This window comes from Mus pahari, chromosome 10 (genome assembly GCF_900095145.1).
Source record: "Mus pahari chromosome 10, PAHARI_EIJ_v1.1, whole genome shotgun sequence".
NCBI classification, from domain to species: Eukaryota; Metazoa; Chordata; class Mammalia; order Rodentia; family Muridae; genus Mus; species Mus pahari.
The window spans coordinates 5,670,322-5,693,813 of record NC_034599.1 but is presented as its reverse complement, the minus strand read 5'-3'; the positions used below and the strand labels follow the sequence as shown (position 1 = coordinate 5,693,813).

The window sequence follows — 23,492 nt, the reverse complement described above, 5'->3', positions numbered from 1 at the left end:
AGCCTCTGTAAATTTCTCTTCATTAAAAAAAATCTACATTTCAGAAAGAAACCTGAATTACACATCTCTGTTTAAAGTACTCTTTCCATACAAAATATGTATGTATGTATATATGTGTGTGTGTGTGGGAGAGAGAGAGAGAGAGAGAGAGAGAGAGAGAGAGAGAGAGAGAGAGAGAGAGAATATATATACATTTCTAGTCATCAAACACTTTTGATAGTCATTAAAAATAACTAAATGGATAAGGTATGTGGGCACCAGAGAACATTGTCAAAGTATGTTATGTACTTGTATCAAGGGGGTCTCACATAAGACTCAGTACTTTGTAAATGAATATACACCAATAAAAAGCTTTACACCAAAGAAGTATAAATTGATTCAGTCCAACTTCTTGGTATAAGGAGGTCAAACTAGTATAGTATGGCTATTTTTACTTTGGTGTGCATTTATATTTATGGAGCAATTTCAATTTTCTTACAAGTTTTAATTAGATTATACACAGAGAAAAAGATATAAATAGGTAACATGTTTAATTAATGAAATGTGCTGTTCTCTCACACTAATGTGTAAATTTGGAACAGAACAGTGTGAATGTTTTGTTATTTTAAAAATGTCACAAGTGAGATAACTATGGATTAGGAAATACATCTTTAAAATATGAGATGGTTGAAACAGAAAAACACAATGAATACTATAGTAGCAGCTGCTTCTTGTCTTGAACCTCAACATTCTGCAAATTACATATTAGAAACCTCCAAGGAGAGTTGGAGAGAGGAAGGGAGTTAGAGTAGCTAACCATGTAACATGTCTTTACACATAGTGATATATATGTGAAGTTTGTTGAATTAAGTGAGTTTAGATTTTAACCAATATTCTGTTGTGTCATTTACTAACATACTCAATACAGGCAAGTGTTCCTAAGTCTTTCTTATACTTATTTATCACTTGAGAAAAATACCATGATCTAGTTTTCTGCTACTGTGGCAAACACCATGACAAAAAGCCACTTAGCAGGAACAGAAGGGTTTCCTTGGCTTCCCCTTCTAGGTCACAATCTGTCATTGGCTAGATTGTCTAGACAGTGGCTTTAAGCAGAAACCATGGAGGAATGATGCCTGCCAGCTTGTTCCTAGGCTCACTCATAGTCTAATGCTTGACTAACTTTCTTAGACATTCCAGAACAAGAATCAATGGATGGCACCATCCCAGATAGACTCTACCTTCCTAGAAAAATGAATAATCAAATCAATACCACACAGAGATGCCTATACACCAGTCTGATCTAGGCAATGTTTTAGTTGAGTCTCCTCTGTCAGATTACTGAAAACTCTGTTAAGTTGATAACTAGAGCTACCTGGGACAGCCTACTTGATCATAGTATTACATAAGAGAATACATATGAATATTAATATCTATGCTATTATCACCGTCATCACTAACTGAGTTATTATATTACAAAATGGGAATTTAAGCTGTGGTGGCCATGCAAAATTCCCTTTTATATTAATGATATGTTTTCAGCTAAATGTATGTGGACTCAACATCTCCCCTGAAAGCCCACTTATAACCCTCACACACAACCATTACAGACTTCTTACCTCGTACTGAGTGTGTAAGGGGAAGCTGATATTACTCCACAAAGTAATATTTTTCCTCTGATTTCTTAGCAAAAGAAGACTAAAGAAGCAAAGAAAAATCAAGTATTGTATAAAAACTATATATCAAATAAGTTATTCCAGAAACAGCTCTGTAGCTGCCTAGCATATTTGAATTCTGTCCAATGCTATTTCTTGACATGAAATGGAAAATATGACACAAACATTTCTATCCACACAAGAAAAGTATACTATCTGTGCATTTAAGAAATCAATGCTCTTACAGCTAGGAGTATCAAATGCATGTGCAGATGAAAGCCTTTCCCAGATGCATACTGCCTACTTTGTAATAGCTGCATAGATAATGTCATCTCTGTGGTCTCTCAATGGTGTTAGATGGTGCCAAGATTTACTTTGTCTACATGCTTTCTTTTCTACTAAGGTTTGGGCTCTTTGGGGATGTGGGAACCACTAGTGGATCTAATTCTACTGAGCCTACTCAACCTTCCTTCAGTATTGCTCTCTGCCCCACAGTGACCATCCCATATACCTGCTTGTTAAGCCCTAGAAATGTAAAATGTTCTGAAGTTCAATGTCATGTCTCCAGGTAGAAGAAGAAATCACTGAGCAGGGTTGTCTTATTTCTCTACCATTTGCTTTGAAAGGAAAATGGCCTATTCCTATTGGCAAATGGGGTTGGAGAGAAACCATTTAGACAAACTGGGGAAGGGAATACGATAGGATGGTAAGATTGGCTACCTTGTTCCTCACGAGCCTGTCATTTTCTGTATCCACTCTCACTCCAGCATTTGAGGTTACATGGCTCATTGAATATGACAAAAAGACTCAGTTCATTTTTAATTATGATCTCTTTAGCTGCACTTTATCTTCAAGCTCCTGAAAAAAAAATATTTTTTTTTTCATTTGCATCCTCAGAGACCCTGTTCATAGAAGTTATTGAGAAAATCTAATTTTGAAACTTAATAGAGGAGACAGAATAAAATCCTGTTGTGATAGATATACATTCGGCTCCTATATAAAAAATAGACAAAACATACAGAAATAGTAACACCACATAAGGTGAGCCTGGATTCGTTTTCTCTGACAGTAAATAGTATTTAATGGAAGATTGAAAACCATGCCAAATACAATTTGGACTGAATTATTTACTGGACACAACTATTAGGTGAACAGTGGTCAGATACAGCTGTGTACAAAGGTAGGGCCCAAGCTGGGAGGGCATTTTAATACTTTAGTCTTCCTCCTCTGTTTTAAAGAAAATATAAAGTATTCTGCTGAAATGGTTGGTAAAATATAAAAGAAAATACTATTAAGTAAACATTATGATTTTCTCCAAGCCAATGAGTAATTTAATTACATTAGGTAAAAGAAATGGTCCCCAGTAAGATTAAAATAAGACAGAAATTACAGCAAGCAACAGACCTCTAAAACCATATCTCAATAATTAGAACAAAGAAAATAACAGTATGCTTCATGGGGCAAAGAGTAGTTTTCAGTCATAAAACCCTATTAGTCCAGGCAAATCTCTCCAAAATACAAGTGAGAAGTGTGCCTCTGTTTCAGAGGCAGCTTGAAAATCAGTCTGCTGACTCTAATGAATGCCTTTCTAAAGGGAAACTATTTGTTACCAGTGTGAGTAATTCCATACATGAATTTCAGGCTTTGTGCTAAGTCCTTGAACTTCTTCACATGCTTTAATTATCCCATGAAAGCAGTAGTCCTCTAAGGGAGCTCTTCCTCCCATTCCACAAATCATAAAGCAGAGCTAGGGGATGTTACTATAAGTACAACGTTGTCTATTAAGTAAATGGCATGGCTGATACTCTAACACCAATCTTGCTACCAAATGGAGCCTCTTGTATACTAGTCTCCCCTTGGCACCCCTTTCTTCTATGTTTTTAAAAGTATTATTTATTGTTTACTTACATGTATATATTAGTGTGTGTGTGTGTGTGCATGCAAGAGTGCTTGCATGTGTGTGTGTGTGTGTGTGTGTGTGTGTGTGTGTGTGTGTGTGTTATCAAACCCTCTGGATCTGGAGTTGTAGGTAGTTGTGAGCCACCAGACATGAATACTGAGAGCTGAATTGATATCCTATTCAGGGGCAAACAGGGTTCATGATCATGGAGGCATCTCCATGGGCCCTCTTCTTGCCATTTCTTTAGTTTGTTTTAAACCACATACATCAGTGGGTACCCATTTTATCCTCTATCTTCCTTGACCACCCTTACAAATGAAGAATATAGGAGTGGAGATAGATGGTATGTACTGAGTTCCCCTTCCTCCTGAGTGTTGTGGTGACAATTGTTATTAAGATGGTTAAAAACTTAGAAAAGTCCTATACTTTCTGAAATATGCTCTTGAGATCAAAATGGGTATATTGTGTGGATGTTCAAGTAAATGCTTGCTATGTCAAGACTGAAGGATTAGTTCTTATGACAAAACAAAGCCAAATGATCACAAATGGTATGTGAGTTCAAGACCACAGGTTTGACCTTACTAAAACTTCTGTTGTATTATCATAGGTTTCACCACTAGGTGTCATACCATAAAACATAAATTATAGGATTCCTTCTGGTCTGCGCCAGCACTGGGCCACTTTGGTTCCGAACTCAGGGTCCCACAATCCCCAGAGGACTCTCCACTCCCAAGCAACCTAGAATGCTCAGGAACTTAGGATGACTGGTGAGTGGAACACAAGATCTGTTCCAACCAAACTGGGGGTGCCTGGGGCCAGCTGGAACACTGGCACAGGAATCCCACCCGACCAGTGGCTCAGATTCCTTTGTGTCTTCCCTGGTCTATCTTGGTTTTGAACTCAGCAGTCAGGCCCACGGTCCCCAGAGGAGGTACCACATCCAGGCATTCTAATATGTCCAGGATCTTAGGATCCTAGGATCCCAGGATCCCAAGAGCTTGGTCACACCAGGATCTCAGGGTCTCAGAGGAAGCTTGACTGCCAAGAACTCTGACACACCTAGAATTTCAGCATCACAGGATCACAGAATCACATGATCATAAACAAAGCTAGACTCTGAGAAGTTTTGACTCAACTGAGATTACAGGAACGACAGGCTCCAATCAGATATATTGATGGCAAGGAGCACTTGAGATAATCAGATGACAGGAGGCAAGCATAAGAAATGAAGCAACAGAAACCAAGGTTACTTGTCATCATCGGAATCCAACTCTCCCACCAGAGCAAGTCCTGGATACATCATCACACCAAAAAAAAAAAAAAAAAAACAAGATATAGATCTAAAGTCACTTCTCATGATGATGATGTAGGACTATAAGAAGGGCATAAATAACTTCCTAAAAGAAATACAGGAGAACACATCCAAACACTTGATAGGATTGAAGAAAACAGTCCAGGATCTAAAAATGGAAGTAGAAACAATAAAGAAAACACAAAAGGATACAACTCTTGAAATAGAAAACCTAGGAAAGAAGTCAGGAGCCATAGATGCAAGCATAACAAAGAGAATAAAAGAGATAGAAGAGAGAATCTCAGGTGCAGGAGATACCATAGAAAACATTGAAACAACAATCAAAGAAAATACGAAATGCAAAAGGATCCTACCCCAAACATCCAGGGAATAGTGGATACGATGAGAAGACCAAACCTAACAATAATAGATATAGATTAGAAGGAAGATTTCCAACTTAAAGGGCCAGTAAATATCTTCAACAAAATTACAGAAAAAAAGTTCCTAACCTATAGAAAGAGATGCCCATAAACATACAAGAAGCCTACAGAGCTCCAAATAGATTGGACCAGAAAAGAAATTCCTCCTGTTACATAATAGTCAAAACAATGAATATATAAAACAAAGAAAGAATATTAAAGCAGTAAGGGGAAAAGGTCAATTAACATATAAAGGCAGACCTATCAGAATTACACCTGACTTCTCCCCAGAGACTATGAAAGTCAGAAGATCCTGGAATGAGGTCACACAGACCCTAAGGGAGCAAAAATGCCAGCCGAGGTTACTATACTCAGCAAAGCTCTCAATTACCATAGATGGAGAAACCAAGGTATTCCATGACAAAACCAAATTTGCACAATATCTTTCCACAAATCCAGCCCTTCAAAGGATAATAAAGGGAAAACTCCAACACAAGGAGGGAAACTACGCCATAGAAAAAGCAAGAAATCTTTCAACAAACCTAAAAGAAGATAGCTACATGAACACAATTCCAAATATAACAACAAAAATACCAAGAAGCAACAATGACTTCTTCTTAATATCTCTTAATATCAATGGACTCAATTTCCCAATAAAAAGATATAGACTAACAGACTGGTTACATAAACAGGACCCAACATTTTGCTGCATACAGGAAACCCACCTCAGGGACAAAGACAGACACTACCCCAGAGTAAAAAGCTGGAAAACAATTTTCCAAGCAAATGGTCCCAAGAAACAAGCTGGAGTAACCATTCTAATATTGAATAAAATTGACTTTCAACCTAAAGTTATCAAAAAAGATAAGGAGGGACACTTCATACCCATCAAAGGTAAACTTTACCAAGATGAAATCTCAATTCTGAACATCTATGCTGCAAATGCAAGGGCATCCACATTCATTAAAGAAAAATAATAAAGCTCAAAACACACATTACACAGCACACAATATTATTGGGAAACTTCAACACCCCACTCTCAGCAATGGACAGATACAGAAAATAGAAATTAAAGACAGACACAGTGAAACTAACAGAAGTTATGAAACAAATGGATTTAACTGATATCTACAGAACATTTTATCCTAAAACAAAAGGATATGCCTTTTTCTCAGCACCTCATGGTACCTTCTCCAAAATTAACCAAAAAACAGGCCTCAACAGATACAAAAATATAGAAATTTTCCCATGCATCCTATCAGATCACCATGTGCTAAGGCTGATCTTCAATAACAACATAAAGAATAGAAAGCCCACATACATGGCTGCTGAACAACGCTCTTCTCAAGGATACCTTGGTCAAGGAGGAAAGAAAAAAAGAAATTAAAGACTTTTTAGAGTTTGATGAAAATGAAGCCAGAACATACCCAAACTTATGGGACACAATGAAAGCATTCCTAAGAAGAAAACTCATAGCTCTGAGTGCCTCCAAAAAGAAACTGGAGAGAGCATACACTAGCAGTTTGACAGCACACCTAAAAGCCCTAGAACAAAATGAAGCAAATTCACCCAAGAGGATTAGATAGCAGAAAATAGTCAAACTCACAACTGAAATAGTCAAACTCAGGACTGAAATCAACCAAATAGAAACAAAAAGAGCTATACAAAGAATCAACCAAACCAGGTGCTGGTTTATGGCTGCCAGCTGGGCTTGGAATCAGTTACCAACTAAAGGGGATCTTGGTGGGAGCTTAGCCAGCATTTGGTAGAGTCCTGATGAGCTTTACCAGGATTTTGTGGATAGGCTATTGAAAGCAGCTAGCAGAATTCTTGGAGATTCTCAAATAGGAATTCCTTTCATTATGCAATTGGCTTATGAGAATGCTAACGCAGCGTGTTGGGCCGCTATTAGGCCACACAAAGGACAGACAATTTTAGTGGGATATATTCATCTCTGTGTAGAGATTCGTATAATCAGGGCCGCTGCTTTGCAAGGAACCACCTTGCAAGCAATGCTTTCAGAGAAATGAGGGAATAATGCATGTTTTAAGTGTGGAAGTTTTGGTCATTTTAAAAATGATTGTCCTAAGAATAGAGGTGCCGAGAGTGGGCAAGCAGGCCATGCCCAGGAGTTTGTCCTCGATGTAGGAAGGGCAACCCTTGCGGGGAAACAAGAGAAGGGGCCAGCCTCAGGCCCCTAGATACCCACAGCAGGCAGCTTACGGGGCCATGAAGCTGCTGCCCAGCCAAAGAAATCAGTTTTTGAACTTGTCAGGGCAACCCCAGGAAGTGCAGGATTGGACCTCTGTTCCACCACCCACACAGTATTAACCCCAGAAATNAAATTGGAGTTCAAACTCTGCCTTCAGTAGTTTTTGGACCTTTATTTTTTTTTTTTTTTTTTTTGTAGGACAAAGCAGTTCTATTGTAAAAGGTCTGCAGATTTATCCAGGTGCTATAGATAATGATGATAAAGGAGAAATTAAAATCATGTCTGCTTCCCCTCATGGTATTATAACTGTTCCTGCCAATCAAAGAATTGCTCAACTTATCTTAGTTCCCTTGCATCCGCTACCGTCCAGATTTGTTAAGAATGAGACAGGACAGAGTGGCTTTGGTTCCTCGGATGTGTACTGGGTTCAGTCTATTACTAATCAGAGACCTAACCTTAAATTGATAATTGAAGGAAAAACTTTGAAGGATTAATAGATACTGGAGTTGATGAAACAATCATTAGAGGACAAGATTGGCCTTCAACGAGCCCTTTGATACACTTACTCACCTTCAAGGAATTGGTTATGCCAATAACCCAAAACAAAGCTCTAAATTGCTAACCTGGAGAGATGAGGAGGGCAATTCAGGACAAATTCAGCCTTATGTTACATCAAATTTGCCTGTTACCCTATGGCGAAGAGATCTCTTGTCACAGATGGGCATTATAATGTGCAGTCCTAATGAGGCAGTGACTAAGCAGATGCTAGGACAAGGATTTTTGTCTGGTCAGAGGCTAGGAAAGGAAGGACAAGGTATTAAGACTATGGCCAGTGACCACATGAACCAGGTACTCCTGAAAGGCAGGCTGGGGCTGAAATTGATTAGACTGCGAAAAAGGAAAAAGGCTAAGACAACATGTTTGATCAAAGCCCACAAGTTTACTAAGATTCTGAGCTTATAAAGAGGAGGGAAGCCCCACCCCCTGCCACTCTATTCTTGGTGCCTGTCACCAGCCTGTAGGTGATCTGTCTCCAGAAAAATCTCAAGGGTCCGTTTTGGAGGAGAGCAGTGGCAGGTGTAGAACAATAGAGCCTGCTAAGTCAGAAGATTCCACCCTAGGTGGTCCCATGCTCCCTGGCAACAAGGTCTGAATCAGCCTGCTTCAAGGCTGGGGGAGGCAACACTGGTTCTTTGAGAAAATCAACAAGATAGATAAACCCTTAGTCAGGCTAACTATAGGGCACAGGGACAGTATCCTAATTAACAAAGTCAGAAATGAAAAGGGAGACAGAATCTGAAGAAATTAAAAATGTCATCAGATCCTACTACAAAGCCTATACTAGACACAACTGGAAAACCTGGATGAAATGGACAATTGTCTAGACAGATACCAGGTGCCAAAGTTTAATCATAATCAGGTTAATGATCTAAACAGTTCTTAGAAACAGTCATTAATAGTCTCCCAACTAAAAAAAGCCCAGGACCTGATGGGTTTAGTGCAGAGTTTTATCAGACCTTCAAAGAAGACCTAATACGAATACTCCTCAAACTGTTCCGTAAAATAGAAACAGAAGGTACTCTATCCAATTTGTTCTATGAAGNCACAAATACTCTGATACCTAAACCACACAAAGACACAACAAAGAAAGAGAACTGCAGACAAATTTCTCTCATAAATATCAATGCGAAAATACTCAAAAAAATTCTCGCAAACTGAACCCAAGAGCACATCAAAATGATCATCCATCATGATCAAGTAGGCTTCATATCAGGGATGCAGGGATGATTCAATATATGGAAATATATCAGCATAATCTACTATATAAACAAACTCAAATACAAAAACCACATGATCATCTCATTAGATGCTGAGGAAGCATTTGACAAAATCCAACACCCATTCATGATAAAAGTCTTGGAAAGATCAGGAATTAAAGGCCCCTACCTAAACATAATAAAAGCAATCTACAACAAACCAGTAGCCAACATCAAACTGAATGTAGAGAAACTTGAAGCAATCTCACTAAAATCAGGGACTACAAAAGGCTGCCCACTTGCTCCTTACAAATTCAATATAGTACTTGAAGCCCTAGCCAGAATAATTAGACAACAAAAGGAGATCAAAGGAATACAGATAGGAAAGGATGAAGTCAAAATATCACTATTGGCAGATGAAATGATAGTATATATAAGTGACCCTAAAAATTCCACCAGAGAACACCTAAACCTGATAAACCACTTCAGTGAACTAGCTGGATATAAAACTAACTCAAATAAATCAGTGGCCATTCTCTACACAAAGGATAAACAGGCTGAGAAAGAAATTAGTAAAACAATACCCTTCAAAGTAGGTACAGATAATATAAAATAAAATACCTTGGTGTGATTTTAACTAAGGTATGATAAGTACTTCAAGTCTCTGAAGAAAGACATTGAAGAAGGTATCAGAAGATGGAAAGACCTCCCGTACTCATGGATTGACAGGATTAATCCATTCCAAAAGCAATCTACACATTCAATGCAATCCCAATCAAAATTCCAACTCAATTACTCAGAGTTAGAAAGGGCAATTTGCAAATTCATCTGGAATAACAAAAAACCTAGGATAGCAAAAACTAGTCTCAATGATAAAAGAAATTCTGGGGAAATCACCATCCCTGACTTCAAGCTGTACTAAAGAGCAATCTTGATTTAAAAAAAAAAAAAAAAAAAAGCATGGTACTGGTACAGCAACAGACACAGACAGGTAGATCAATGGAATAGGATTGAAGATCCAGAAATGAACCCACACACCTATGGTCACTTGATCTTTGACAAAGGTGCTAAAGCCATTCAGTGGAAAAAAGACAGCATTTTCAAGAAATGGTGAAGCTCAACTGACACTTAGCATGTAGAAGAATGCAAATCGATCTATTCTTATCTTCTTGTACAAAGCTCAAGACTAACTGGATCAAGGAACTCCACATAAAACCAGAGACACTGAAACTTATAAGGAAGAAAGTGGGGAAAGCCTCAAAGATATGGGCACAGGGGGAAAATTCCTGAATAGAAGAGTAATGGCTTGTGTTGTAAGATCAAGAATCGACAAATGGGACCTCATAAAATTGCAAAGATTCTGTAAGGCAAAGGACACTGTCAATAAGACAAAATGGCAACCAACAGATTGGGAAAAGATCTTTACTAACAATCCTAAATCACATACCGGGCTAATATCCAATATATATAAAGAACTCAAGAAGTTGGACTCTAGAAAACCAAATAACCCTATTGAAAAATGGGGTACAGAGCTAAATAAAGTATTCCTCAATTGAGGAATACTAAATGGCTATGAAGCACTTTAAAAATATCCAACAACCTTAATCCTTAGAATGGGGAACAAAATACCCATGGAAGTACAGAGACAAAATTTGGAGCTGAGAGAGAAGGAAGGACCATTCAGAGACTGCCCTACCCAGGGACCCATCCCATAATCAGCTACTAAACACAGACACTATTGCATATGCCAGCAAGACTTTGCTGAAAGAACCCTGATATAGCTGTCTCTTGTGAGGCTATTCCAGTGCCTGGCAAATACAAAAGTGGATGCTCACAGTCATCTNTTGGATGGAGCACAGGGTCCCCAATGGAGGAGCTAGAGAAAGTACCTAAGGTGCTGAAGGGGGCTGCAACCCTGTAGGTGGAACAACAATATGAACTAACCAGTACCCCATGAGCTTGTGTCTCTAGCTGCATATGTAGCAGAAGATGGCCTAGTTTGCCATCACTGGGAATAGAAGCACTTGGTCTTGCAAAGAGTATATGCCCCAGTACAGGGGAATGCCAGGGCCAGGAAGTGGGAGTGGGTGGGTTGGGGAACAGTGAGGGGGGAGGGTATAGGGGACTTTCAGGTTAGCATTTGAAATGTAAATGAAGAAAATATCTAATAAAAATTGGTTTAATAAAACAAAAAAAGAACACACATGATATGCATTCAGTGGTAAGTGGATATTATCCCAGAAGCTCAGAATACCCAAGATAAAATTTGCAAAACTCATGAAATTTAAGAAAGAAGACCAAAGTTTCTTCGCTCCTTCTTAGAACGGGGAACAAAATACCCATGGAAGGAGTTAACAGAGACAAAGTGTGGAGTAGAGACTGAAGGCATGACCATCCTGAAACTGCCCCACCTGGTGATCCATCCCATAAACAACCACCAAACCCAGACACTATTGCAGATGCCAAGTGCTTTCTGACAGGTGCCTGATAAAGCTGTCTCCTGAGAGACTCTGCCAGTGCCTAACTAATACAGAAGTGGATGCTCACAGTCATCCATTAAATGGAGCACAGGGTCCCCAATGAAGGAGGTAGAGAAAGGACCCAAGATGCTGAAAGGATTTGTAGCCCTGTAGGAGGAACAAAAATATGAACTACCCAGTAACCCCAGAGCTCCCTGGGACTAAACCACCAACCAAAGAAAACAAATGGAGGGACTCAAGGCTCTAGCTGATTATGTAGCAGAGGATGTATTAGTTGATCTTCAATGGGAGGAGAGGCCCTTGGTCCTGTGAAGGTTCTATGCCCCAGTATAGGGGAATGCCTAGGTCAGGAAACAGGAGTGGTTGGGTTGGGGAGCAGGGTGAGAGGGGAGAGGATAGGGTATTTTCAGAGGGGAAACTAGGAAAGGAGATAACATTTGAAATGTAAATAATGAAAATATCTAATTAAAAAAAAAGGCAAGACAGAAATGCAGACAGTCAAATAAAATTAATTATAATCCAGGCAGGTTTTTTTTGTTTTGTTTTGTTTGTTAAAGAAAAAAACCAAAAACCAAAAAACAAAACAAACAAACAAAAAACCAAAACCTAACCAGCTAGGCAATGGAGATCCATGTCTTTAATCCCATCATTGGGAGGCTAGGCAGGTGGATCTCTGTGAGTTCAAGACCAGCCTGAGCAACAGAATTCGGCCCAAGACAGCCAAGGCTACACAAAGAAACCCTGTCTTGAAAAACTAAAAATGAAAAAGAAAAAAGAATAACCAGAGAAGCAGATATTCTTATATTCAGAAGACAAGTGGAATAATGGGACAGAATAGCTAGGACTCAGTGCAGATCTTTCTCATGTCTCAAGATGCTGTCAGTTTGTCTCCTTGCCAACCATGTGCCCCGCTGAAAATAACAAAAGCTACTTCTAACTCTTTAGGGAATACCATTGATGTTTGGTGTTAGTTTGGGAACTTTTGGGGAACTCTAATTTTTAATCTTTGTACAAAATTATTTGATAATTATTAATTGGAATATTTGTTTAGAGTAGACTTCAATTCTATTAGAAAAATATTTTTGAAATGTCCCTCCAAAATTATCTTCTGTATAGCTGATCCCCTCCCTGTCCATTCTCCTGAATGTTTGATTCATACCAGCGATTGGGATAACCGGTATTCAGCTTCTTAATTACAAAGACTTCCCATGGTCTCTAGCAAAGCTGTAGTATTTAATGAGCCATGTAAATACTTACTGTAAGAGAAATTGGAGACTTTCAAGAAGAAAAAAAAAAGGTTGTTAAATGATCATTTTCTTTTGTTTAGTTTTTAATTAAGCTGTGGTGGTAAAGTGTAACATGCTATTGAAACTGCACTATTTACCAAAAACCTGTAATAGTCTAGCCTGTTTATACTAAGGGAATACAGTCAACTTAGGTCATTCCAGATACTTATAAGGATGATCCCAATATATAAGAAAAAAGAATATCTCATATTCCAATGTGCCAGATAAAACCTGAAACAGCTAAGTACTTGTAACTTGTGTATAAAGTCTCAACTAGATCATCTGTCCATGAAGAGTGATTGCTCAGAAATAAACGCAGGAGCATGGGAGTTTAGCTGTTCAGCAAAATTAAAAACTTGATCCCTGGAGTTAAAATGTTCATGACATTTATCAGTAGCTGATTGAGGGAGAAAACTGCCTGGATGCTTAATTCTAAATCAGGTTCTCACTAATTACACTGAAAATAATATATTTGAATTTTTAAAATATGTATTTCTCTGAAAGTTTTTATGAGATTTGAACTTTATGGATTTCATGCTTCTTACAAGAATTAGAGAATCTTCATACCAGAAAAGCTCTGGGAGATTATGTCAAATGTTTTATGTCATAAACAAAGGGATATAATTAAAATCAGCAAGCTCTACCATGGTACAGCAGAGATAATGACCACGTGTCACCAACTTGACACAAGGAAATGCATGGCCATACAAGCCATCATGTCTGCATAGTATTAAGAAATATAAGCTTAGCAGACTTAGATTCCAATAGCAAAGCACTGTCCTGGGCTGCAGCTCTTCAGACCTCCCTGTTCTGTCTAGTCTAATAGGCTTTTCAAAATCCACACATATGCATTATCAAAACACTGTTGGTCATCTTCCTCTTCTGGTGCTATATATGTCTCATTAAATGAAGAGAGTGAAGCAGCGATGATCTTAGTTCTTTACACTGACTATTTGACAATAGATTAACTCGTCACAAAATATTATGTTGAGAAGCTTGATTTCTAAGTATAGCTTGCCAAACATAAGTTATTTATGGGATAATTCAACCTAGAAATTACTCTTACATCACTGTGTTAATTTACAAAAAGTTTTATTTTGCTTTTGCAATCAGTGGAAACCTCAAATTTTCACCTTTTTTTTGTCTTCCAATAATTGAATTTTTAAAATTCACTTTATATTCCTATTACAGCCCCTGCCTTCTTTCCTCCCAATCCTGCCCTTACAGATCCCTCTCCTACTGCCCTCAGAGAAGGGGAAGATGTACTCCCTTGGGTACCATCTCACACTGAGGTCCCCAACAGGACTAGGTACATCCTTTCCCACTGAGGTGCAACCAGGCAGTCCAGGTACAGGGAAGGGTATCCAATGACAGGCAACAGAATCAGAGATAGTCCCCACTCCACTTGTTAGGGGACCCACATTAAGATCAAATTGCACATCTGCTACAAATATGTAGGGGCTTTAGGTCCAGTCCCTGCGTGCTTCCTGGTTGGTGGCTCAGGCTCTGTGAGCCTCCATGGTCTTAGGTAAGTTAGTCTTGAGTTGGGGGCAGTCATTGGTTGGTTGTTCTCCCTGTCTCTGCTCTATCTTTATCTCTGAACATCTTGTAGAGAAGACACGGTTTAGTTTGAAGGTTTTGTAGGTGGATTGAAATCTCCCTTTCTCCTCTGGAAGTCCTGGCTACTTCAGTCTCTATGTTCCCCTCTGATAGGAATATTAGTTTGAGTCACCCCCACACTCCCTGTAACCTCCCCTGTTCCAGGCCTCCAGCTAATCATAAGAAATGCCTTCCCATTTCCATTCCCCCACTTCTGATTGCCATCCCCATTCCCTTCCTACCCTTCTCATACCCAGTTCCCTCTCTCCATCCACCTCCGATGACTATTCAGTTTCTCCTGAAATTCCCACATTCTCCCCTCAAATCTCCTTATTACCTAGTTTCTTTAGGTCCATGGATTGTAGCATGGTTATCTTGCACTTTATGGCTAATGCCTACTTATAAATGCATATATACCATACAATTCTATCTGCTTTCTGGCTCTGTTTTACCTCACTCATGATGATATTCTCAAGTTCCATCCATTTACCTGCAAATTTCGTGATGTCTTTGTTTTTAATAGCTGAGCAATATTATACTGTGTGGATATAACACATTTTCTTCATCCATTTTTCAGCTGAAGAGCATTTAGTTTGTTTCCAGTTTCTGACTATTACAGATAAAACTGCTATTAACATTCCCATATAATGGAGCATCTTTTGGGTATACACCCAGGAATTGTATAGCTGGGGTGAAGTAGAACTGCTCCCCTTTATATTTATTTAATTTTACATGCATATCTGTGCTCCACTTTTCTGTCTAGTGCTTGAGGAGGCCAGAAGAGGACATTAGATTTCCTGCACCTGAATTTACTATATTTGGGAGTTTGCTATGAGAGTGTCAAGCCATGTCTCTAGTCTCATTACTAGAGGCAATACCTGTTGCTTTTTAAACATATTTTTGCTCAGAAAGTTAAAATTTATGAAAAATGTAAATGTTTTCTAAAAACTAAACCATGACTGGGCTACACAGTGCTCCTTTGAGATTTTCAGGGCATTCAACTTTATAGTTCTTTGTACTCAATTCAACACCTTAGATTTCAGTGCAGTTCAAGGGAGGCTCACTTTGGAACTAATAGCTCATTGGACAGCTCTTGCCCAAAGGCTCTGAGCAGCTCATCATTTCAAGGACTGAACAAAACAGAGAGAGATCTTCCCATGCCAAGTCTTTGCACAGAAATATGGGTTCTTGGTGACTTTTTTTCAAAGAAGAGAATTCAAACATCTAAGTTCCAGATATAAACTTAGATTAATGATGTAGACAAACAACTTACCCTAAAAAAATATTAAAACAGTGTTATTCAGTTGTTTTGTTATTTCGATACATATAGTTAGGGATAAATGTAAAATGTGTACTTAGTGTATATGTATTCACTTTCTCTTTCTTTCTTTCTTTCTTTCTTTCTTTCTTTCTTTTTTTTTTTTTTTTTTTTTTTTTTTTTTTTTTTTTTTTTTTTTGGTTTTTTGAGACAGGGTTTCTCTGTGTAGCCCTGGAACTCACTCTGTCTGAGACCAGGCTCTGACCTCAAACTCAGAAATCCACCTGTCTCTGCTTCCCAAGTGCTTGGATTAAAGGCATGCACCACCACTGCCCGGTTTTTTCTTTTTTCTTAAATTATTTTATTTAATTATCCAAATGTTGCTCCCCTCAGGGTCCCCCTCTCAGAATTCTTCACCCCAATCTTTGCCTTTGAGAGGGTGTTCCCTGACCCACCGACCTATCCATGCCTCTCACCTGCCCACCCAATCTCACCTTATCCCATCCCCCACCCCCGCCAGCATCCCTCTTTCCTGGCGCATCAAGTCTCTATAGGATTAAGCACATCTTATACCATTGAGGCCAGACAAGGCAGTCCTCTACTACATATATGCTGGGGGCCATGAATCAGCCCATGTATGCTCTTTGGTCGTGGCTTAGTCTCTGGGAGCTCCTAGGGGTCTGGGTTACTTGATACTGTTAGAGTTATGGGTTTTCCATTCCCTTCAGCTTCTTCAATCCATCCCCAACTCTTCCATAGGGGTCTCCAAGCTCAGTCTAAAGGTCGGCTATATCTACATCTGTCTCAGTCAGCTGCTGGTAGAGCTTCTCAGGGGAAAGCCATGCTAGGCTCCTGTCTGCAAGCATAACATGGCATCAGTAATAGTGTATTCATTTTTTAATTAAACAAATGTCTTAAAAGAAACCACAATGCTTGGGTATTAACAAACTGTATGAAATTTGCTATTGCTTTAAGTAGGCATTAACTGATTGATGGTCATGATACACAGAACTCTGAAATTAACCAGGAACAGCACCCTTGGGAATTCTTTTGGTTTCATTTCTACTGTTGTGATAAAACATCATAAGCAAGATCAACTTAGAGAGGAAAGGGTTTATCTTGATTTATACTTGCAGTCCAAGATGTATGGAAATTAAAATTTAAAATAGAAAACATGGAGAATGCTGCTCAGTAGATTTCTTCCTTGATTTGCTCAACCTGCCAGGATTGGCACACACACCGTGGGCTGCCCCTCCCCCATATTAATCAGTATTCAACCCCACGGGCTTGTCTACAGGCCAGTCTGATGGAGGCATTTTCTCAATTGCATAGGATAACTCTAGCTTGAATGGAGGAGACATGAAATTAACTGGCACAGGAATGCATGTATTGTTTTTACAAGTACCCCTATTGTAAGCCTCACATATACTGTTGCCCACAAAATAAACAAATTTAACATCACAGTCAATGTCACCCAGACTGTCTTAGGAAACGTACTGCAGCATATGGATGTGTCTCGGGTTTTTAGAGTAGCAATAATTATAATTTCCAATAACGCGTGTGCCCACTGAGGAGCACACCATTCTCTGACTGACCGTTCTAAATCCATGATCACAAAAATTACCCTGTCTAAATTCAGTGAATCTCAGAAAGAAAAATATTCTTTAAAAAGGAATTGTAAGAAGAATGATTAGGAGGAGTAGGCCTCAAACCAGAGTACATGGGATTATAGTAATCAGAATGAACCATATGCATGCATGAAACTGTAGAAGAAAAATTCAAAACAAGCTTTTAAAAATGCATATTAATAAGTAATTTCCTTGATTTCATATTAACTAGGACATATTAACTATTGTCTGAATACTTTCTCTTCTTCATTGAACCGTGTACTCTCTTGTAACAAAGTACAAGCAGATTTCAGATACTTCTGAGGGAATCCACATTAATGAACTCAATAGACAAATAACCTGCAGAATGCATGTGGCTGTCAAAGAAAATCATGGACAGCTGCTAAACTTTGTATAGTCTGGCAGTAATAATATTAGCAAGTACTTGAACAAGAGAAGAATTATGTCTTAGGAGAAAGTCCAAGGTCAATCAGCCCAAGCCTGGTTGCACAAAAGTTATTGATTTTAGTGTAGATCATTTTATATTCACAGGCTTTTCTTACCTACTTCCCTGGTCCAAGAATTCTTTATTTTGCCTTTCTAGTACTACAATATATTGGGCTTCAGGTTTTTCATAGTATATAAAATGTCATATAAAAAATCTATACTAGTAATTAACAGCTTTTCATTCCAACAAGTAATGTATAGTAGTAGATTTAGTGTTTATGTGCATATCAATATTATCTTAAGTATATGCTGGGATACAAAGGAAAGACTGAAGTATAAAATTGCCCATGCAGGTACAGAGCCTGAAAGTGATTTCTTTTACTAGTTTTCTTCATTTAACTGCCCTTCACTTGAACATATTCTCATTCAGCTACAGAATTTGTAGTTTGGTGCAGTGAAGGAGAAATGTATTCCTCTGACAGGTTTATTCTTTTAATCACTATTCATTTGTAGACTTTGCACCAAGTGAGTCTGTATTTGCAGTGGCAGAAAGATTGATATTGACAGTTGCTTATTCCTTTAAGTACATTCTCTTAAGTATTGTGGGTATGTTTTCCTTAAACTGGAGCTTCCTGAGATAATGCTGCTATGGACCTGGAGATTTTTCCAGAACCTTTGCAGATGCAGGGATTAATAAGAAGAAATAAAACAGTGGCAAAGAGAAGAATTGAGAGTAATTTAAAGGGTAAAATTTGCTCAATCACTAGTAAATCATCTTAGCTTTGGTGTTAGTTATGATTTATTTATATTATATATTATAGATATCAAGTAAATATATAATATATAATAAATATTATAGATATCAAGTGAACATATATATGTATCACCAAGCTGTCCCATAAAGTAAGGTATCTATCATATATTTTGCTTCAATACTAATATGATAAATCTATCTTAAAGCAAATATTTGACTCATTTACGAGCTCTACCAAATTTAATTCAGGTGGTAATGGGCCGAGGCTAGGGAAATTACACATGTATTTATTTTCTTCAGCCTCCATGCATTTTATCCACAGTTCCAAAGACGGCACCCAGCAACGTGAGTGGAAGAAGTGGAAGAAGGCATGAGTTGGTCATTGCCTGGGAGGTAAAAATGATGTCTTTACAAGTATCAGAATGGGTTGTTTGCTTAGAAGCTAAGGCTATGCACGGAGAACATGTCCTGGTATAAGACTAGATGTTTCTATTTGAATGAAGAAGCAGTATGGGAATCCACTACTCAGATGACCATGGCCCAGGTAAATTCCTCTCATCTTTACCCAGACCCATTCCTTTCATAAGTAAAGCCTTATGTCTTTTCTCCATGTTTCTGCCCGGATACTTATTTCCCAACATCTGACCTCTGTTGATCTTCTATGAACTTCAATTAATAGATTTTATCTATTCCTTTACTCAGAACATAGTTTTTCTTTAAATTGGAATTCAAGTTAAAAAAGTCACTTAGCACATAATTTCTGGCTATCTACAATGCTTTGCATACTCTGCTCCTCAGTGGCTGGTGATATCACACCATTGGCTTGTCAATATATTCACTTCCATCTATAATATGCCATTGAAATGTTTAAGTAAATTTAAATATAAGTCATGTGTAGCATGAGAACTTTAAAACATTGACAGTCCAGGGTGGATGTTTGTTTCCTTGTTTTTCCAATTCGGAAAAAGACAGACACTGAAGAAAAGAACACTGAAGATCGGTCACACATTAACCTCTCTTTAATTTAATCTGCAGACCACTCTGCAGAGCACTAACTAGAGATGCCAGGCTTGCATCCTAATCATGACAGCTTTCTCTAGCATGCTCAGCTCTACAATAGAGTCCACAGATATTCAGCTCATATACATGACTAATTGGAGTACATTATTTCAGCTCATGAGTTTCCAGAAATTTTGTGTGTTTCCTTAGATATCAACAGATAAAATTCCATTTTTATCCTGTTTCTCTAAAGCCAAAGTACATGTGCTGTCTTAGCTTTCAGTCTATTAAAAAGTTCTGAGCCTTTTCCCCATAATTTTTTGTAACTTTGCAAAACTAAGCATTAAGAGGAGAGTGTTTCTCAGCCAGTTATTTTGTGGATTAACTGTGTTATCCTTCTTTAGCCAGTATCAGAAGAGTTTCAGAATGGGGAAGGCTTCGGCTACATAGTGGCATTCAGACCTAATGGAACACGTGGCTGGAAGGAAAAAATGGTTACGTCTTCCGAGGCTTCCAAGTTCATTTACCGAGATGAAAGTGTCCCTCCTCTCACACCCTTTGAGGTCAAAGTTGGTGTTTATAATAATAAAGGTGACGGACCCTTCAGCCAGATCGTAGTCATCTGTTCAGCTGAGGGAGGTCAGTGACTTCATCCATTCCTTTATATGTTAGTATTGTATTTTGTCATTTAATGAGACATGGTGTGCATGTTTTGGAAAATACCAGTTAGCCAAAGATTGAAAATCTCACTCATAATCCCATTATACTTCTTAGATGCAGCTAATGAGACTTTTCCCAAATTCATCTTTTTAAAAACGTAGTCTGCATATGTTGATTTATGTTTTTTTTGTTCACTAATAATATATGACCATCATATTCCATCATGTGGATAACATCAGTAATCTGTAGAGTATGTTATTTTCTCTGGTTATTTTAATGTGTGTGTGTGTGTGTGTGTGTGTGTGTGTGTGTTCTTGAACAAATGAAACTAAAAAGAAAGTGAAAGTGAGGAGCAGATAAGCAAAGGAGCCTGTGAAAGATTAAGCATCTCTTAATTAAATCTCAAGAATTAAATGCACATCTCTCCATTAGTCCTTGATTTTTCTATATTATGTGGTCATGACGTGCATGAGCTCATTCTATTCTTACATACCTGCCTGGGGTAGGATCTAGAGAGTAAGTGTGCTCACTTTCCAAAAGAATGAACTGGAAAACAGAATGTCTTTATAGGTACTGTAGCTAAACCACAAAATCAACTTCTGCTATCAAGATCCTGAGCCTCTTTAAGCTTAAATACAAAATTGCAATCTTCTGAAAGAGAAAGTGAGGGAGATCTTAGCTGTCTTCCTACTCCTATTCATGTGGAGAATTCAACGGACCTACTAAAGTAAAAAATTAAGAATAATTCAAAAGAAAATATTGCACAAAGGCAACAGCTGTTTGACCTTTCAAATAAGCAAGGTTGACACTAGCTGAGCCTGGTGCTTCATTCATGCCCACGTGAATAGCTCAGAAGAATTTCTAATTGGTTTGGTGCTGGGAGCTTCATGGGAAGAAATAAATAAGGTCATTTGAATGTAGAAAAACAAAGGTAGCACTTGATTTATATAAGATACACTTTCAAATAAGAGCTGCCATGCACTGTTGTAATTCAGGACAAAGCTGTGAAGCTGAGCAAAACTTTATCCTAAGGGAACAATAGGAAGGTGTAGAATCAAGTAAAAAACTATAGGAGTTCCATTAAGATTTTCATGTACCTACTACTTCAGGTTGTGTTAGATACAGCCATGCTTTCTCTGTGTGTGTGTATGTATAAGTGAGAAGGGGAGGGGGAGGGACAAGAAAAGAGGGAGGTAGGGAGGAAGGAGGATAGGGAGAGAAAGGGGAGAGGGAGAGGGAAAGAAAGAGGGAGAGAGAGGGGGAGAGAGAAGGAAGGAGAGACTGATCTAATTTAACCCTTTAAAATAAGTTTGAGGTCATAATTTGAAGGCCAAGTCTATTTTTCAGAAAGACAGGCTTGTGGGGTATACAGTAAGTGGTACCTCTGGGTTGTCCACCCCTCCCCTACAGTATAGGAATCACAACATATGCTTTGGGCCTGGAGAAATGGCTCACCAGTTTAAGAGAGCATCCTGCTTTTACAGAAGGCCCACCTCTGATGGCTCACAATCACTTGTAAACCTAGCTCTAGCTTCAAGGGATCTGATTCTTTCTTCTGCTCTCTTAGGCACTAAACTCAAGCACATATACCCACACACCTATATATAAGTCTTCAGAGTTCAAGGCCAGACTGATCTACAGAGTGAGTTCCAAGACAGTCAGGGCTATACAGAGAAACCTTGTCAAAAAAAAAAAAAGTCTAAAATTACAAAAAGGAAATAAAGCTTTTCCTTTTAAACATTTACTTTTCCGTGTACTATTTTACTGGGAATATGGATATATATGACATATATATGTATGTATATATATATATAAAATTTTTCACTCCAAACAGCTGTTTGGTAGTGTGTATCTTGCCAGAAAGTACACAGAACTATTGTTTCAAATTACCTTCAAAGTAATTAGCAAGCACAGATTAAACCATTTATTTATTTTAATGTTATTTAGTTTTTTTTCTAATATTTGGGGCTTTTGCCTCTTCAGATGAATTTCATGGCTTTTGTTTTTATTAAAGTCCAGAATTCTCTTCTTACCTGAAGAAACTAATTTCCAGTTATGCCTTAAAAACAAGGCAACCAAGGCTCATGCTCACAAGGTGCCACTCTCCCGATCAGCTCTTAGCTGAAACTGAGCTCAATGGGATTTATGTAAAGTCAGAAATTAATAAATTAGCATATTAGTTATAAAATACAAGGAATAACTGCCTGTCTGTGCTGGGTGATCCATTTGGATTAGTGACTATAAATGTTCAATGGCAGCTGTCTTCAACTGAATTTTAACTAATGAAACTATAACCCTTCTTCCACCAAGTTTATTAGAGTCCCCTTTGATTAATGTTGCCACTAACCTTCCTGGGAAGTCAGATGTACAATCAATATATTACAAGCACATCCTCCCAAATCACTAGGAGGACTCCTGCTGCTGGGTCACTTAACACACATATATCATCTAAATTCATATTCATGATAACTCTGTTCTCAATTTTAATCTAACTGGTTCTGAAATCTATCAATGAGTGTGTCCATGACACTACTGTCCCCAGACCAGAGTAGAGGAGCTATCCACAGCCTACATCACACCCTAAACAAGAGAATGAGAGCTTTTCACTTCTCTGACTACAGACAGAACATAGTGTAATTGAACGAATTTAATCCTGAACTTTCATCAAATTACTTGAGTTCAAGTCAAGAGTAGATGTTGTTTTTATTTTTGTTTAAATTTTGTGATATACAAGGGTGAGTTTGGAAAATGCTTAATCATGACATGGCCTATCAGGAGCCTTGTGCAACTTGGTTCAAAGTTACCAAGAATTCCATGCAAAAAGAATGAAGGCTATCGCATATGCTATAGCAGAGTCCAGTAGGCAGTTTCTAGCTTTCTGTGGTTTCTGAAAACACTTAAAAGTAGAGGGCTCAAGTAAGGATTCCAATATCAAAATGTAAAAAGGGTTAGTGGTTAAAAGGTCGTGAAAAAAAAATAAGAGCCAAGGCAGAAGTAGTGATGATGGCTCAGTTGATAAGGTACCTACCGCCCATGCATGAGGACCTGAGTTCAGATTCTCAGCACCCACATAAAAGTCAAACATGGCCGGGTGCACGCCTTTAATCCCAGCACTCGGGAGGCAGAGGCAGGCGGATTTCTGAGTTCGAGGCCAGTCTGGTCTACAAAGTGAGTTCCAGGACAGCCAGG

The 23,492-nt window shown here is 38.3% G+C and overlaps 1 protein-coding gene across 1 annotated transcript in view; it reads left to right on the top strand.

Moving 5' to 3' along the window:
- The window catches only part of Cntn5 (contactin 5), a 1,169,992-nt gene that overhangs the window by 1,106,227 nt on the left and 40,273 nt on the right, over positions 1–23,492 (top strand). The window contains exons 20-21 of the mRNA XM_029543057.1: positions 18,967–19,037; positions 20,048–20,282. Coding sequence (XP_029398917.1) covers positions 18,967–19,037; positions 20,048–20,282 — 306 coding nt within the window. The remainder of the gene's footprint in view (positions 1–18,966; positions 19,038–20,047; positions 20,283–23,492) is intronic.